This window comes from Sturnira hondurensis, unplaced genomic scaffold, assembly GCF_014824575.4.
Source record: "Sturnira hondurensis isolate 20B ecotype Veracruz unplaced genomic scaffold, ASM1482457v3 Scaffold0022977, whole genome shotgun sequence".
Lineage (NCBI taxonomy): Eukaryota > Metazoa > Chordata > Mammalia > Chiroptera > Phyllostomidae > Sturnira > Sturnira hondurensis.
Genome location: NW_028095608.1, coordinates 534,954 through 552,740, shown reverse-complemented (window position 1 = coordinate 552,740; position 17,787 = coordinate 534,954). Strand labels below are relative to the sequence as shown.

Here is a 17,787-nt window from a genome sequence, read left to right as displayed (position 1 = left end):
CTGTCCAGGTGGCGACATCCAGTGTTCCTGCTGATGGCTTCTCTCTTGTCCATCCCTGACTCGCCCTGTGCTGCCCGACCCTGACCATGTGTCAGGGCCTTGCAGTCAGGGTCTCACCGCCTGCTCTGCAGTGCCCCCCTTCTCCTCCTCCTCGGTTTAAGTCATGGGACTCAGTTCGCACTACTGATTTCAGCTCTTACCGTTGGGTGCTCGGTCGCATTCCGGTCTGTGTTCCCTGTAGGTCATGTGTTTTTTAGTTCTGGACCCTTTATTTTTTAGTTTTGTGTTTCTCTGGTGCTTGAGGCTGGGGATGTGGTGACCTCTTTCAGGAGGTAGTGCTGGCTCTGTTTGCCTGGAGAGAAGCAAGAGAATAATTCAGGCATAAAATAAAGAGAGATAGACTAGGGTAATGGGAGACGGAATGAAGAGGGGCAAATTGGGGCCTTAAAGTATTAGAATTTTATCTTATATTCTTGGTCATGATGCATATAATTATGTGGAATCTGAAAAATACAGAATGAATAAAGAACATAATCATCTGTAATGCGCACGTATTTTTGCTTTAATTCTTAATTTTTCCAATATATACATATTTTCACTCTTGCTTTCTCACTATATATGTATATTTAAAATGACATATTAGTGTATATGATATTTCTAAACAAAACTAAAATTACTGTTTTGAATTTTATTTTTTTATCCATTCATATATGAGCATTTTAACACGTTGCTAATTAATTCTCCCATATACGATATTTAAAAGTTCAGTTGATTAAATGTTTTGGAATTTATTTAATCAGTTTCTTCAGCTAGACTTTTATTTCAAAATTTATTTCATCTATAAATATTCCACTATGTACTGCTAAAAAATAAGGACTTTAAAAGGACACAAAATAGGCCCTTTTTACTAACCTTAAAATGATAAGTTTCTTGATTTCAAATATCCAGTTCAACTACCCTTTTCCAGATGTTCAGTAAATGTGTTTTTCTGTTTGTTTCCTGCACTTTCTTCAAATATTCAACTTGAAGTATCCAAATAAGGTCTATCTGTGCTTTGGCATGTATAGTGTGTCAGCTGTGGTGAGCCCTCTGGAGTTTATTCAGTACGTGGAGTGAGTGGTCAGGTTCGAATGAGGAAACGTGTAACATTTCTGACTGTGCTTAGTTAGCCCATAAAAGTGTAAATCCCACAGCCGCCGTGGTCTGTTCCCTTTTGTTTGACGAGCCAGACCTTTGTTTGCTTTGAAGGAGCAGACCCTTAGATTTCTTTATTTGCGCCACCTAATTTTTCAGTTGTCTATTCCATTAATGTCTGTCTTCATTGTTTCCTGTTTTGCTTTCTTTTAGTGTGTTTTACTTAATGCCTGAATTTACTTACTGAAAATGCTTTATTGCACGCCTTCCGCACACCAGCTTTTGTGTTGAGTTTTGGGAATGCAGTGGTTAGCAAACGAATGTGGCCACTGGGGTTTATGCTTGAGCCCCAATGTTAGTGCTTTTTGTTTATTTAATGATAAAAGCACACGTATGTGTATATGTAGATGTGGCTGCATTCTGTAACGATTGCTGTATAGTATAAATCTGTTGTATTATGATGAATCATATAGAAACATGGATATTTAGTAATTTTTAACTTACAAAATGGCAATTTCATACAGCTCAACCTAAGTAATTTTTAAAAATTGATGTACTTTGGCCCTGGCTGGCGTAGCTCAGTGGATTGAGCATGGGCCTGCGAACCACACGATCGTGGTTCGATTCCCAGTCAGGGCACATGCCTGGGTTGCAGGCCAGTTCCCAGCAGGAGACTCATGAGAGGCAACCATACATTGATATTTCTCTCCCTCTCTCCTTCCCTTCCCCTCTAAAAATAAATAAATAATATCTTTTAAAAATTGGCGTACTTTGTTTTTTTAGTATAGTTTCAGGTTTACAGAAAAATTGAACAGCAAGTACAGAGACTTCTCATAACCCTCTTACACCCCCCTTGGCCCCCACATTTGCCTGTTATTCCCACCTTGCATTAACAAGGCACATTTGTTACAACAGAAACACTACTATTAACTCACGTCCACGGTTTACATTAGGGTTCACCCTATGTTGTGCACCCTGTGGTGTGCACACGTGTGACTGCGTGTATCCATGGTCGCAGGACCACACTGAGTAGTTTCTGGGCCCGAAAATGCCTCTGCTCTGCCTGTTCTTCCCTCTCCCCTCTCCCACCCCTGCTGCCCCTGTGGTTTCGCATTTTCCAGACTCTTATAGCTGCCGTCACACATTGTGAAGGTTCTTTCGTGTCTTTTCATGGCTGGATCATTTGTTTCTTTTTATCACCGAATAATACTCCATTTTCTAACGAACCACAGTTTATTTACCCATTCACCCATGGAAGCATATCTTGGTTGCTTCTCAGTTCTGGCAATTAAGAAAAAAGCTGCTATAAACATTCATGTGAAGGTTAATGTGTGGACATAACTTTTCAAATGCCAAGGAGCACAGTTGCTGGATTGTATGGTAAGAGAACGCTTATGGTTTTGTGAGACGCCAGACTCCCTTCCAAAGTGGCTGTTCTCTTCTGCATCTCCACCAGCAGTGAATGCAAACACGTGCTCACCAACACTTGGTAGTGTCGGTGCTTTGGATTTTCACTGTTGAGTCAGGTGTGTAGTGGTAGCTCACTGTTGTTTTAAGGAGCAGTTATGTAACAACATGTGACAGTGACTGTCTTCTCCTATGCTGTTTGCCATCTGTATGCTCTGAGTTCTTTGTGAGGTGTCTTCAGATCTCTTGCCCATTTTTTAATTGGATTATTTGTTTTAGTATGTGAAGCTAGAAAGAATTTTAATTTAAGGTTATAATTTGTTTTACATAATGTGTTATTTTGCACAGAGATGTTTTTTAGAATACCATATCACAATGTGCATTTTATGTTAGGTACTTTAAAGATTCTTGCCTGTTAATGAAGTTTATAAAATCTTGAATGGGGATTAGAAAACACACACACACACTTTTTTCTGCCTCCACTATCTGCTCCACTCACTCACTACAATAAATGCTTTATTACTTCAGTCATTCAGTTGTGTTTCAGTCATTTAAACTCAGTTTACTGTGGAAGAAAAAGTGGCTTTGGGAAATCGAAACTCTGTGTTTGCTGAGGTTTTTACAGTACAGTAATAGCTGTTGTCTTTCCAGCTCTGTGAGTGGTTGCGTGCTAATGAAAGCTGTTTTGGGCGATCCTCAGCTTGCAGCCCCATCGGACCTCAAGAGACGTGCTCTCTGAATGCTTACGTAAAGAACCTGGTTGAAGAGTATGTTAAGCCACCTGCTTGGGAAGGTGAGTCTGAAATCATTTTCCTGGACCAGTCTAACTGAAATGTTTCCAAAGAACTGTTAACTAGTTTTCAGAGCAAGGTATGGGCTTTAGTGGACGTGTCAGTTTTCTGACGTACACACGTTTTTCAGCCAGATACTGTGAATAACAGGACATGAAAGTGCTGCTCCCTAACTTGTACTTTATCTGCTCTAGGATTTGGCATCTAGACTGTTTTATATGCTCTAATAAATGAATACGTGGCCAGAGTAGGAATGGGACTCAAACCAGCCTATTAACTTGTTCCACAATTACCAAGTTCCTTGCGGGCTAGAGGCTACAGCAGCCTCCGGAGTAGAAGTATTTATAGCTCTACCAGCTCTTCTTCTGTTTGTTGCCAGTGTCACATTTCGTGTGACCTGACGCTGAAAAGCAATCTTAGAGAAAAGTGTTCGAAGGGGTGATTTTGTTAGTTTTCCTTTTGGCCAGATGGCTGGCGAAGGTCGGTCTCGTGGCTTCTTTGGGGATGTGAGTGAGACTGCACCGGGGAGGCGCCAGCCGCGGGCTCAGGCGTTGTCAGCATTCTGCTTATGCTTCTAGTGCTTCCTCTTCATCAGCCTCGTCCCAACCATCTGGGTAACCCGCGTCTCTGAACTTAGCGTCTCTTCACTTTCCTAGGTTTGTTTCAGATCACGTCGTTTTCACTTACTAGTTTCTGTAATCTGACCATGGACTGGCTCTTAAATGATTAGCTAGTTAGCCTCCCGAAATACTTGAGAGTGTCTGTTGTGCCTTCTCCAAACATTTCTCTTTTATGTGTTATTCTCTCTTCTGTCTAGTCAATTTTCTGTGCTGTTCCTTGGAAGGTGCTTTTACTAGGTCTCTACAAGTGAAGGAATTTTTGTCCCTACTACCCTAAACACAGACGAAACCCCTAAAGTAGAGCTGTTTTACCACTCAGAGTACGTAACAACATCAGATCTGATTAAGTACTCAAAACTGGAGGAACAAGATTTTCAGATAACAATCAGGAAGAATCCACTGAGCTTCTGAAAACTGCTGGGTTTTCAGAAAAGATCGGTGTTTCTGGAAGCCTGCTCACCTCCCCCACCTCCCGTGAGCTCCAGACGTGTCTTGATTATATGATTGCTAGGAAATGTGGAGAACTCAGTGGTGTCATGGCATTTGATTTCATTTTAGTTTTCATTTATAATGAATTTTTAATGTCAGTGTGGGATATGGAGCATTAGTAGGAGTAAAAATGTAAGAGATTCACCTTTATAACACAAGTTTAACCTACTAAATTTTTTTGGAATAGCACCAATGTTTAGATTTTAAAAAATATAAACAGATTTATTATTAATGGCAAGTAAATGGCCTTTATAGCATTTAAAAAATAATATGTAATAAAGTTCATTTTTGTATTTTAAACTGAGTTAACCTACATACAAATGTATATTTTTAGTATTGTTTGTCTCTTATACTAGTACAATAAATTTGTATCAAAATAGATTAGATTACTTCTAAAGTATGTTAGAATATTATAAAAATGTTTTTAAGTATTTGAATCACTGGGCTAGAAAACAAGGTTTCTTATCTAAACTTTTATTGGGAGTTGATGTGAAGAGTATAGTTTTACTGCAGAAATATGCCAAAAACAAAAAAAGAAATCTACACATGACTCCTTTTTATTTACCTGGCTTTCTGAGATAGCAAAATATTGATTATATCAGTCAACCAGGTTCTCTCTTCCAAAGCTTGTTCTAGGAACTTTGCATATGTTATTAAATTTCCATAGTCAACCCAAGGCAAGCTGCCGGTTTTACTTGTTTGATTTCATAGAAGATGCTGTAGATTTTCCGAGAGGTGAATGGACTGTGACGAGGCCCCACGGCTAACAGGCGCAAGACCGGGCCTCGAACACAGGTCTGGGGTGCTGGGGCCTGTGTGTGTGTATGCGCGTGTGTGCGCATCCCTTCTGGGTGCACTTCAGGGACTCTCAGCCGAAAACCAGACTCACCTCTTCACTGGTCACCTAGCATCTCCTCTTGCATCCCCTGCAATCTTTTCCCACCTTGTACCCAGAGAGAAATGAGTACAAATTTTGATCTTACAAATGTCTTCTTCCCTTCCGTGTGTAGAGGCAGAACTCGGAGATATTAGGGTTCAGTTCCAGACCTCCGCAGTAACGGGAGTCACATAAAGTTATGTTTCACTCTACTGTAGCCTCTTAGGTGTGCAGGAGCATCGTGTCTAGAAGTTACCTTGTTGCTAAAGCACGCTGACCGTCCCTGGGGCCTTCAGTGAGCTGTACTCTGCTGGTGAGGGGCTGGCCCCGAGGTTGGGGGCTGCTGACTGATCAGGGTGCTGGTTTCTGAAGGTCGAGTGACAGTGGCAATTCGTTAAGACATCAATGATCTTTGAGACATTGGTTGACTCTTCTTCATGAGCAATTTCTCTATGGCATGCAATGCTGTTTGATAGTGTTTTTCTCACCATAGAACCACTTTCAGAAGTGGAGCCAGTCCTCTCAAACGCTGCTGCGGCTTTATCAACTAAGCTTATGTCGTATTCTAAGTTCTCTGTTGCCATTTCAACAGTTTTCACAGCGTCGTCACCAGTACTAGATGCCAACTCAAGACACTTCTTTCTTTGCTCATCCACAAGAAGCACCTCACCCACTATAGTTTTGTCATGAGATTGTAGCAAATCAGCCCTGTCCTCAGGCCCCGCTTCTGATTCCTACTCTCTTGCTGTTCCCACCACATCTGCACTTAGTTCTCCCACTGAAGTCTTGACGCCTCGAGGTGGAATTGGCCTTTTCCAGACCCCTGCCAATGTGGACATTTTGACCTCTTGCTGTGAATTGCGAATATTCGTAATGGCATCTGGAATAGTGCATCTTGCCCAGCAGGTTTCCAGTGCCCTTTGCCCAGGCCCGTGCACAGCATCATGCGGTGTGTTTGTTAAATGATAGGACTTGGAAGCTGGAATCCCTCCGTGATCGTGTGCCGCAGTGTGGACGCTGTGTTCCCAGGCATGGAAACAGCGCTGACCCCATTGTAGAGCTGCCCCATTGGAGCTCTTGGGCGACCGGGGCATTGTCCATGAGCAGTAATATTCTGAAAGGGATCTTTTTTTCTGAGCCGTTGATCTCATCAGTGGGCTTAAAATACCCAGTGAACTGTGCTGTAAACAGATGTGCTGTCTTCCATGCTCTGCTGCTCTGTGTGTGGAGCACGGGCTGAGCAGCTTGAGCATAGTTCCTAAGGGCCCTAGGGTGTTCCGAGTGGTAAGTGAGCACCGGCTTCATCCTAGTCACAGCTGCGTGAGCCCCTCACGGGAGAGTCAGCCTGTCCTCTGAAGCTTTGAGGCCTGGTACCGACTCCTCCTCTCCAGCTGTGAAGGTCCTGGGTGGGGTCTTCTCTCAGTGTAAGGCTGTTTCATCTGCATCGAAAATCTGTTGTTCGGTGCAGCCACTGTCACTGATTATCTTACTAGGTCTTCTGGAGAACTCGCTGCAGCTTCTGCGTCCACACTCGCTGCTTCACCTCTTGCTTTGCTATTCCAGAGACTGCTTGTTTTGTTGGAACCCCTGGACCCACCGTGGCCAGCTCCAGACTCCTCTTCTGTGGCTGCCTCACTCTTCAGCCTTCACAGCACTGAGGGGTTGAGCTTTGCTCTGGGTTAGGCTCTGGCTCACGGGAATGCTGAGGCCGGCTTCCTCCATGTCAGCCATACGGCTCTTGTGCTTTGTCATTTGTGTGCTCACTGGGGTGGCACCTTTAATGTCCTTTGAGACCTTCTCCTTTCCATATACAGCTTGGCTAATTATTTGGCTCAAGAGGCCTAGCTTTTGGCCCATCGCAGCTTCGACATGCCTTCCTCACTCAGCTGGGCCAATGCTAGCTTTGATTTAACGTGAGAGACTTGGGACCTTCCTATACCTGAACATGTAGAGACCAGTGCAGAGTTATTAATTGGCCCAATTTCAGAATGGCTGTGTCCCAGGGAACGGAGAGGCCCCTGGGAAGGGGGATGTCAGTGGGGCAGTCGGACACACAGCCTTCCGTGGGTGTGGTTGTTACAGTACTGATGTCAGAGATCCCCCATCACAGATGGTGACAGAAGAGTTGGAAACTTTGCAAGAATGACCAAAACATGGCAGAGAGACCCAGTGAGCAGACGCTGTTGGAAAATGGCACGGGTAGACTCACCTGACACAGGCCTTCAGGTTGTAAAAGCCACGCCACCTGTGACGTGCACACGAGCGTGGTGCGCCTGCCCGCTCCGGTGTCCTCGTGGCTTCCTCTTGCCTGTAGGGTGGAGACAGACATCCTTTCCAAGGCCCACAGAGCCCCCTTGTCATTGCACCTGTCTCTGTGACCTCATCTTGGTCATTCCTGCCTCCTGGCCCCAGGCTCACAGGCACCTTTCGTTTCCTGGAGTGGGGCCTACTCTCCTGCTGCAGGCCGCTGACATGACTGTCCCTCCTCTGTCGGGGACAGCTTGTCTCCCCGACCTGTCTCTTTCGCAGCCACCACACCCAGCCCAGCGGTCATTTTAAGTGTGTGGCTATGAGCCGTTCCACCGCAGCTGCATTTCTATAAAAATTCAATATTGACAAGATGCATTTCTTCAACCGTCCATCTGTGTCTGAAGCCCCCTCTGTGAAGGGTTGCACTCACAATTCTCAACCTTGACTGACCTTCCCGCAGCAGGAGAGACCTGCTGGATGCCTGACTGGGCTGAAGCCAGGCTTGTCGCCCTGATGGTCTTGCTGGCCGTGGACGTGGAAGGAATGAAGACACAGTACAGGTGAGCGTTTCTGCACCTGGAAACAAAGGTCCCCCCCCAACAAAGGGTGCTCAGATTTGTGGTGGGTGTTCAGACTTTCCCACTACTGGCGTGGGATTGACCACAATGTATTGTGCTGAAGGAGAGACCAAGCGTTGGCAATTAATTAACCATAAGTTAACAGCAAGGCCTAATAGCCTTTATTACTATTAATTGAAACATGTAAGTTAAATTATTAGAGATGGTTAAAAAAGCTATACAATAATTACTGGTTTTTATAGAAGAATATTAGAAAAATAGGTTGTAAGCTCCTAGCATAAGATTAGGTGAAGAAATTGACTGAATTTAATTCCCTTGTAAAAGGTGTAATTAAAAAAGGGACTAAAGAGAAAACAGTCTCACTTATATTTTGAGATTGTGAAGAGTGGATTGGTCCTCTCAGATTGTAGTTGTTTTGAAAAGCGGCTTCCTCAGGTCATGTGTTCCCGGGATATGCGGTTAATTTGGTCAACCTCACATCTCTCTTCTGGACAGTTTTAGTACTAAAGTTGGGCATAACAGTTTTCTATAAATTCTTAATTCTTTATATATTTCTTTTGTTAACATGTCTTATCTCCTTGACTAGTATTTGGTGTTTTGGTTTTTTTTTTTTTGAATTGTGGAAGCAGGGTCCCAGCATTTTAATTTACAGATGAAATGGGCAGAGGATTTCCTTTGTGCTTGTGTGCAGAGCTGTGTGCGCATTTTCTTCCCTGTGCTTTCAGCTGGCGACGTGCTCTTCTCCCCGGGAGAGTGCAGGCCAGAGGGTTGGTGTGCAGTCGGGAGGGACGTTAGTCCTGTGAGGCGCTGGGTGGTCGGATCATCCATCAGAGTGACGCTGTCTCATTGAGATCCTTAGTTAACCAACCCACAAACTATAGTTGGGAAGTAATTTCTTTCTATTTTAGAAATGCTTAATTTGGCTGTGTTTTTTAATGTCTAGTGAAAAACGGAGAACGCAGAATGTGTTGAGGATGTTCTTAGACCCTCTCCTGGACGCCCTTGGGAAGCTGGGCACGAACGCCTACATGCCCGTGCTGAAAGCCGACAGGTGCCTGCAGCTGCTGGTGACGCTTCTGCATGTCTGCGCGCCGAAAGGCCCCCATGCCCAAGACGGTGAGGAGGGATGGTTTCTCCGGGCTCTTGCTTGCTACCCAGTTGGCATTTAGAACGGAAGGAAATTCCCGACCTTTGAACATAAAGAGGCCACCTCATGCTTTCCGCAGGTGTTCACTGGTCTCCCCTGGTGGTCCTGGGACACCAGCCGGGCAGGAGCAGAGTTCTGTCCCCAAGGAGCAGACGGTCCAGGGCCTGCATCTGTTGGTTATTATTGATTTTAGAATGTGATTTCATTTGCTACTCTTTTTAAAATTTGTACTTGCTCACTGATTTTTAGACCATTGGAAATGATCACCGTTTCACGTATGTTCAAGCGAGATGCAGTTCTAATTGCCACTAGGCTGTTGCAGAAAGTAAACTAAAGCATGAGGGTGATGGCCATTTTATCTTTAAATACGCTGACCTCCGCGCACCTGCTGAGTAGAAGATGCTTCCTGTAGAAAGTGTTGCGGTGGCTGGTAGAAGCGCCAAGCCCTTCCCTCCCTCCTGGCGCTGAGGTGCAAGTCAGCCGGCAGCTGAAAACGCAGCAGATGTCACGGGAGAGCATGTGGGTGGGGAAACCTTGATTCCAGTCCTGCCCATTTCATTTGGAGTTGAAGACATTTAAAATTTAAAGAAATTCTAGAGGAACATTGGGATGCGTTTACACCTGAGGATACTGTTGCTAAGGGTGGATTTTAACATGTGCTTATGAAGCAGTTTTGAAACTAGCTTATGAAAGCTAGTTTCCAGGTTCTGCTATATTTGGTAATGGTTGCAGAACCAAATGCTGTACAGACAATAGTGACTTCTTACAAGATTTTCAGTTCTGTAATGGCTTAAATTTGGATTCATTTGATGTGCATTGTGTGTGTGTGTGTTTATTATTTTTTGTGGTGAAATAAACATAACAAAACTTGCCCTCTGACATCAAGCCTGCGGGTCCGTGGCCTTGAGCACACTCACACTGCCCTGCTGCCCTTGCAACCTCCATCCACAGAACCCTCGTCACCTTGCAGAACCGAAACTGCCGTCAAACAGGAGCTCCCCATTTCTCCTCCTGCCCAGCGCAGGGCCCCCACCATAAATACTTCCTGTATTCATGGCCTTGACTCCTCCGGGTACCTTACACGAGTGGCTCAGCAGTGACTGTCCTTTAAAAACCCTCTTACTTTCATCCTCCTGAATTGGCAAGGGACACGAGCTCTGTGATAGTGTTTGTCAGAGCTACTGTTTGCCCTGTCGTGACTGTTTTCCTAGGCTCAGCACTTCAGGCAGAGAACTGGGTTGTGATGCCTTCTGGAAGCTGCTTTGACATTTGATTCACAGCAGGTTGTATATGTTACGATGCAAAATAGACACTTGGGAACTCACCGCCCAACCTGAGAACGAAGTTCCCTGTTATTCCTCTGTCTGCTGCTCTTGCCTTCTTGTTTTGGCTTTTATCTTTCCCACTTCCATGCTCTTTAAAAAGTGGTTTTGCCAGATACATAATTTTCAATAGTATGTTGTCTTGTTCTCTTGCATGTGACCTTTATAGAAACATTACTTCATGGAAGAATTCTGTAACTTTCTTCACCTCACATGTTGCTGAGATTCATCCGTGTTCTGCCTTCGACCTCGTTATTCCTGTTGCGTAACCGCCATTGCGTGGAGATGGCGTAGTGCTGCCCTGTCCTGTTGCAGGACACTGGGCGGTGTTCAGTGGGTTAGTGTTGCTCACAGTGCTGCGTGGACCCCATCTGTGTGTCTCCTGGGGGTGTGCGAGTCTCCCCAGGGTGTGTTCTCACTCTTAGGGCATGAAGGGGACCCCAGATGGAAGACCGGAGTTAGAGAAGGTTTTGGAGAAAAAATGAGAAGTTCTGTTTTGGGATAGTTTAAGTGAGATACCTTTTAGCTGTTACCCTAAGCAAGGTGTTGAGTTGGCAACTATCTTTCAGTTATTGGTTGTTAATTCCACTGTAGTTAGAGAGCAGGTGTTGCACAATTTCAGTCTTCAAAGAGTCACGGAGGCTGGGGTGATGACCAAGGGTGGGGGTTCTTGGTGCGTGTTTCGTGCAACTGGAAAACAACGTGTGTGCTTCGGCTGTGGCTGGGTGGGGGCTGCTGTAGATGCCGCGTGTACCCAGAGTTTCATGGGCTTTCTGATGTGTAACCCAGCGGAGTCCCTGTTTTCTCTCTCTGCATGAAGTGGGGGATGTCCACATCTCCAGCTGTAATTTGGGATTTGTCTCTCCCTCCTTCAGTGTCTCCAGTTTGGCTTCCACTGTCAGGGGCGTCTCTGTGCGGGGCTGCGTGTTGTCACCACGGGGCTTCCCTTTTTGTCCCTGGTTACTTTCTCTGAACGGCACTTGGCCTGAGAGTAATATGACTGCTCCTACTTTGGTTAGAAGTTGCACAGTGTATTTGTTCTGGCCTTTTATTTTTACTGTATTGAGATCATTCTATTTCCAGTGCATCTCTTAGAGGTGGCATAGAGTTAGGGCTGATTTTCCATCCATTCCAACAGTCTCTGTCTTTCATGGGTGTAGACTATTTGCATTTAATTGAATGACTATATGTTTGGATCTAGGCCGGCCAACTTATTTTTTGTGTTCTGTTTATTTTCTCTATAATGTGCACATGTAACTTTTCACGGCCAGGCAGAATTCACATTTTACCACTTGAAGTGAATGTGGGTCCTTTACCCCCGCCCACTATTACAGTTGTCTATGTCTGTGTTTGTTGGAAACTTTCCCTGGCAGTGTTAGATGTTTTGCTTTCAACCATTAAACAGATTTTAAAGAACTTAGGAGAAGGGCCTGTTCCACTGACCTCTTTATTGATGTGTCTTTTGCTCTTTGTTCATTTCCCTGTTCCTGTGTTTGTCTGATGCCCTATCTATTTTGTTTAAAAACTAACAAACACACACCTTGTAGCATTTCTCTTACAACAGGTATGTTGTTGGCAATGAATTCTCTTAGTTTTCCTTCATCTGAGAATGTCTTTGTTTCATTTCTGAGAATATTTTCACTGGAGATAACTGCCATTTTTTTAGATCTTTCTCTTCTGCAGTTCAAAGATGTTCTGTTTGCTTCTGGCCCCGTGGTGTCTCGTCCCTGATGTCATATGCTGTTTTCCTCTGTTTCCCAGAGTGTGTCTTTGTATTTAGTTTTTAGGACTTTGGTTAAACTGTGTCAGGGCGTGATTTTCTTTGTGCTTATTGATTTTTAGGTTCCCTGAACTTCTTGAATTTGGAAAGTGTTCAGCCAGTTTTTTACCCAGCTATTTTCTTCAGCACTAGCCTGTTCTCCTCCAGGACTCTTAGGACATGTGCACGAGACCTTTTTTATGATCCCGCAGGTCTCCGAGGCTCTGCTTATTTGTTAATCACTTTTTTCATCTGTTGTTCAGATCACAGATTTCATTGATCTGTTTTCAAGTTCACTGACTTTTCTCTTGTGTTTCCTTCCTGTGGTTGATCTCATTGAGTGAGTTAAAAATTTCAGTTATTATACTTTTCAATTAAAAAATTTCTGCTTGCTTTTCATGTTGAACTTCTATTTCTTTGCTGAAATTTAGTATTTTTCGATTTCTTTCAAGAATGTGCTTGGCTGACTGTTGAAGCATTTTTATACATAGCCACTTTAAAGTCTTCGTCATGTTGTCCTGGCATGAACGGCGCCTCCGAGGTGCCGCGTATAGGTGGTCTCGCCCAGGCATCCCCGACGCTTCCCGCGCCCAGCACGGCAGGTGTGGTGTGAGGTGTGTCTGGGGATCGTGAGCACTCTGTGATGAGACTCTGGGTCTTACATAAACCCTCTGGGGTGTGGGTTCAGCACCAGGGCAGCCTGGCTGGGTGAGGCCTCGGTCCGACCCAGCATCTGTGGCTGTGGGTTCCTTGCAGCTCGTTTTCGAAGCCCTGGCAGCACCATCTGCCCCAAGCCCTGCCTGCCCTGCCTGGGCAGCCTGTGGTCCTGGGGCCAGTCTCCCGTGCGCCTCCCACCGCAGGCCTCTAGACAACTCACCGTCTGCATCCCTGGGGTGCGCCTGTCCTGCTCTGGCCATTGTGTCCCCATTTTCAGGATCACCTGGTCCCTGCCTGCAGGGGAACCAGGGAACCCCCAGCTCTCAGGGCCACTGCTGTCTCACTGCCAGCTGCGTTTGACTGTCCAGCCTGTAAATGGCGCTTCAAACACTGGCGGGCTGGTCTGCGGCCCACCCTGCTGGCTCCCATGATGGGGCTCTCAGGTGAAGGGCAGCCTCCCACAGTGCTCACGACTGTTGTGTCGTGGGAACCCATTTTTGGTGCACGACCCAAGCGTGTGCTTCACGTGGCTGTGCCTTTCGAGACAGACGGGTGTGCTTCATACCAAAGTGCTCCCTGACTCGCTCCATTGCACTTCTCTCCACACAGACGAGGTATCTCCACTCCTCCAGGACCTTGTGGCAGCCGAGGCCGAGAGCATCTCCCAGTTTGTCCTCAGGAGACTTGCCATGAGTGAACTGAGCACCGTGAGTATTCATGGGGGGCTTCTCGCCCCTCTGTCACTGTCTCGGGGAGGCTGGCGCAGGCACTGTGTTCAGCGGAGAAGGACTGACTGCAATGGGCAGTTCCTGGAGAGCCGGCCAGGGAAGCGGGCAGTAGAGGCCGTGCAGCCTCTAGTGCTGTCCCTGAGGGTGGTGACCATGGTGTTGGGAAAGTGCAGTCTTAGCTTCCTCACTGCGGGGTGGGGGCCGCCCCTCTCCACCGGGGTCTGGGGAGGCTCAGGCGCCAGGCCTGCGTGCAGCACTGAGCTTAGCGGTGAACTCAGCAGGTGTGGGCGGACCGGCATCGCCGGTGTTTGCAGCGCCATCCTCTGCATTTGCAGAGCCCTGCAAGGGATCTGAGATCAGTTCAGTTGGAACTAGCAGCCGGAGATGCGAGGGTGCTTGGGGGGGCGTGTCTGTTCTCTCGGGCTCTGCTCTCCACAGCATCTGTTCGTTGTGGGCTGTATGAAAAAAGTTACGTTCTTCCCTTTCTCCAAAAAAATCTTTAAAATGCCAGTTCTTACAGAAATGGTATTCTTAATTGTCTTTTTTGGTTGAATTCCCTAGGGAGAAATGTTGACGCAATTATAATTGCTGTCAATAATGTTAGAAAATATACTTATTTTAACAGCTTTTATCAGAATACCCAATTAAGTGCATCTGTTTAGTAGCTGCTAAGCATGTGTGAACATATAAAAAGACAAGTTTTATACTGAAAGGCTCGAGATGTTATGATAGGAAGGCCAGGAACGGTGAAGGAACAACTCTGAGTGAGGGGCGTTGAAGGAAACGGAAGTTGTAGTGGCGAATGTTTATTTTTAACTGAACTAAAATCATAACTTGTTTACTCCAGTGTCACTTCATTATCAGTATTACATTTTAATTATGGAAATTTTTAGACATATACAGAGGGAGTAAAACAAACCCCAATGTGCCCGTGATATAGCATAAGCGTTTCTGTTTGTTTGGAATCTGAAGCTAAAAATAACTTCAAAAGTGAAAAGGTAATGTGATCTCATCTTTTGGAAGCAAAGATTTTAAAAAGCAAACTCAGTATTTGGTAGCTGGAAGTTGTCTCGTACTGTGCTCTTTTCAGCACATTAGGTGTTGGAATCCCCGATAATGCGCATTCGCGGGCAGCTCAGAGTGTAACGAAAACCCCGTTGCCCGCTTTCCTCGCCTCCGGCTCCCACGGAGGGGCCGTGGTTCACAGGGCGTCTGTCTCAGTCTCCATGGCCGCTGCCAGCCCGCGCTCTCTCACCTGCCATCTGTCCCTGCGACCTCATCTGCAGCCCCGGCTTCCCTCTGGCCAGGGACTGTCCCCACCTCTGTCCTCTCCTGACCTTCATGCCCGTTCAGCCTGTTGCTATTGAAAACTCCAGTTGAATTTCTCACACTTAGGTATTCACAGCGGACTCCTGTCATTCCTCCAGGAGCTTCTCCAGGTGCCCCTCTCAGTCAGCGCACTGGCATCCCGCCAGCTGCTGGCGCCCAAAGCTCAGGGGCCACCCCCACCCCCACCCCGCACCGTCCTTGCCCTTGGCAGGGTGCCTGGCATACGTGGCTGCTCAGCAAAAACTGGTTGTATTAAGGAAGTATGTGCTTCCTGTGTGCCATCGATGGTCTCCGAGGGTGTAGTGACTGGCATAGCAGCCATCATTATGGCCTAATAGCTACTCCATGACGGTCCATTTAGCGTACTTTCAATTCTTTCAAAAACCCGGTGATGGATAGATGTGCCCCTCCCCGTTGTATGGACGAGGGACTGGGGCTAAGATGCTCAGGTGGCCGTGTCGGTCACAGAGCTGCTGAGTGGGAGAGCTGGCCTGGACCCAGGTCTGCCTGTGGCCAGGACTCGAAGAGACCTGCGGTTGATTCTGTCCGTCCCCCGGCTGGCTCTGGGATGCCAGGTAAAGCTGCTTGGCCTCCCTGAGCCTTAGTGGGGTGGTCATCCTCCCTGAGAGAGGGGAGTGTGGTGGTCTGCCCGGAGCAGAGGAAGCCTCATCACCTTACTGATGACATGTTAGCCTTGGCGGCAGGAATTGGGGGAATGTAGTTCCTGACTTCCCAGGTCTCATAGCCCAGGTGGGAGCCAGACAGGCGCTCGTGGTTGGCGAGGTGGCTGTGCAGAAGGCAGGTCCCTGTGGGCACACAGTGGAAGGACGTGCCCTCGTGGGGAGCAGACAGAGGCTTCTTAGGGGTGGGCAATGCGTCTTTCTCTCATCAATGTGCAGTTTTAGTGCCCATAAATGAATGATTTCCTGTCCACACTGGTGGCTGGTGAGCTTCACAGACCCTGCTTGTTCAGTGTCTTATCGTCTCTTAGGTTTCAGACCTGGACCGTGGCCACTTGTACCTGCAGGTCTTCACAGAGCTCACCGGTCTCCATCGGGAGGTGGGCTGGAAGAGAGGCAGCCCCATCTGGAGAGTGATTTCTCCTTTGAAAACGGCATGCATCCGGCATCTTCAAGACACGGACAGTGGACAGGTATTGCTCTGTGATTCCGGGTTTGCAGTGCTGTGGGGTGAGGCTGACGTGGAGTGTGTATTTGATTAGCGGACAATATTTTGGTGTAAAAGTATCTGCTGAAACCTCTTGTAAAACAGTCTCCTTTGCTCGTCTGCTCCTCCTGCTCAGGCCCCAGTGAGGGCCCTTCATGCATCCACACTCACTGGCCCGGTGTCCTGAGCCCCCAGACCTGGCTCTTGGTCTCCTGGTCTGACTGTGTCATCCTCTGCCTTCCTCTGGGCTGCGTCCCTCCAGGCCACCAGGCAGTTCCACAGACCACGGGCACATGCCACTCTGCCCATCCCTCCCCTGAGAGTGCCCTCCCTCCAGTCTACACCTGCCAGCAGCTGGGGGGCCCAACTCAGACCACGTTTGCACGGAGGCCTTCTTGGGTCAGTGCCTTGTGCTTTCCTTCCTCCACTTTCCTGTTGCTGCTTACGCCTCCATCATGGTATTTACTTACACCCTCTTGTTCGTGGAGCGGCCTATGTATCTGTGTCTTCTCCACTAGATTTCAGAGCAAGGAGGCCTTTCTTAAACGAGACGTAATGAGGCCTAGTGGCTGTGAGCACAGGCTTTGGAGTTTAGGCGTCCTGGGGGTGCATCCCCGCTTTATCCTTGCCAGCCCGGTGACCTCGAGGAAATTACTGACCATCCCTGCGCCTCATGCACCACAATCGCAGCTGAGGGTTATAAGGCTGAGGTGAGAATTCGAGCCAGCTGGTACATGTTGGCACAGTGCCTGGGATGTAGAAAGTCCTCAGTGAATGTGAGCTGTTTTTATTGAACACAGGGTAAGTGCTGACTGAAGTTCGCCTGAATCATAGTTTACTCTGGGCTGCTAATGAAAATAATGAAACTACATGATTGCTTTAATCACCTAATTGAAAGTTTTCAAGAACTGCCCTGAAAATGATAACATCCTGACTAGCACAAATTAGCCCATTAGAGACGTGAAAGGCCAAAATCGTGAGCCACGCGCAGTAATTTTGAAGGTGCGCTTGCGTAAAAGTAGCAGTAAATTGTATTCCGTGTGTCGGCAGCGTTGCCGTGTAGAGGTCGTACAGATGCACGAGGTGTTCCAGGGGGTGAGGGAACGCGTGGGATCAGCGGTCGGCAGTTCCTTCTGGCACAGGTCACTGCTGGCGGTATCGGGGAGGGCTGCTGTGGTCTGGGTGCCTGCGCTCCTGCCTCGTGGTTGCAGATGGCCGACTTTCTCCAAGCAGGGTGCCAGGCCGTCCTGGTTTCCCCCTTCGTGCTCCTCCATGTAGGACCCCAGGTGCTCGGCGTGAAACACCCCGTTACTTAGTCTCCACACTGGCCGTGGCAGTGGTTCTGTGCTGCTGCACTTCACGGGGAACACACTGTGTGAAAGCGCGTCCGCAGTCACGCTGGTCCTAAGTGCAGAGCAGGAGCCAGACCTCGGCCGTCTGGTTCTTGAGACCAGCCCTTGACAGCCATGCCGTGCCACTTCTAAAGCAGCATGCAGCTCATTGAAGGGGTTACATACACATGTGCCCAGAGC

The 17,787-nt window shown here is 47.2% G+C and overlaps 1 protein-coding gene across 5 annotated transcripts in view; it reads left to right on the top strand.

The window, feature by feature from the left end:
• Positions 1-17,787, top strand: part of TARBP1 (tRNA guanosine 2 -O-methyltransferase TARBP1) — a 62,336-nt gene that overhangs the window by 15,388 nt on the left and 29,161 nt on the right. For 4 of the 5 annotated variants that reach the window (XR_005065186.1, XM_037037344.1, XM_037037347.1 and 1 more), the window contains exons 10-14: positions 3,193-3,334; positions 8,029-8,128; positions 9,090-9,262; positions 13,641-13,738; positions 16,080-16,241. Coding sequence is in view for 4 of the 5 variants with exons in the window: in XM_037037344.1 (XP_036893239.1) it covers positions 3,193-3,334; positions 8,029-8,128; positions 9,090-9,262; positions 13,641-13,738; positions 16,080-16,241 (675 nt within the window). In the remaining variant the exon portion in view is untranslated. The remainder of the gene's footprint in view (positions 1-3,192; positions 3,335-8,028; positions 8,129-9,089; positions 9,263-13,640; positions 13,739-16,079; positions 16,242-17,787) is intronic. The other variant, XM_037037345.1, reaches the window with a different exon arrangement.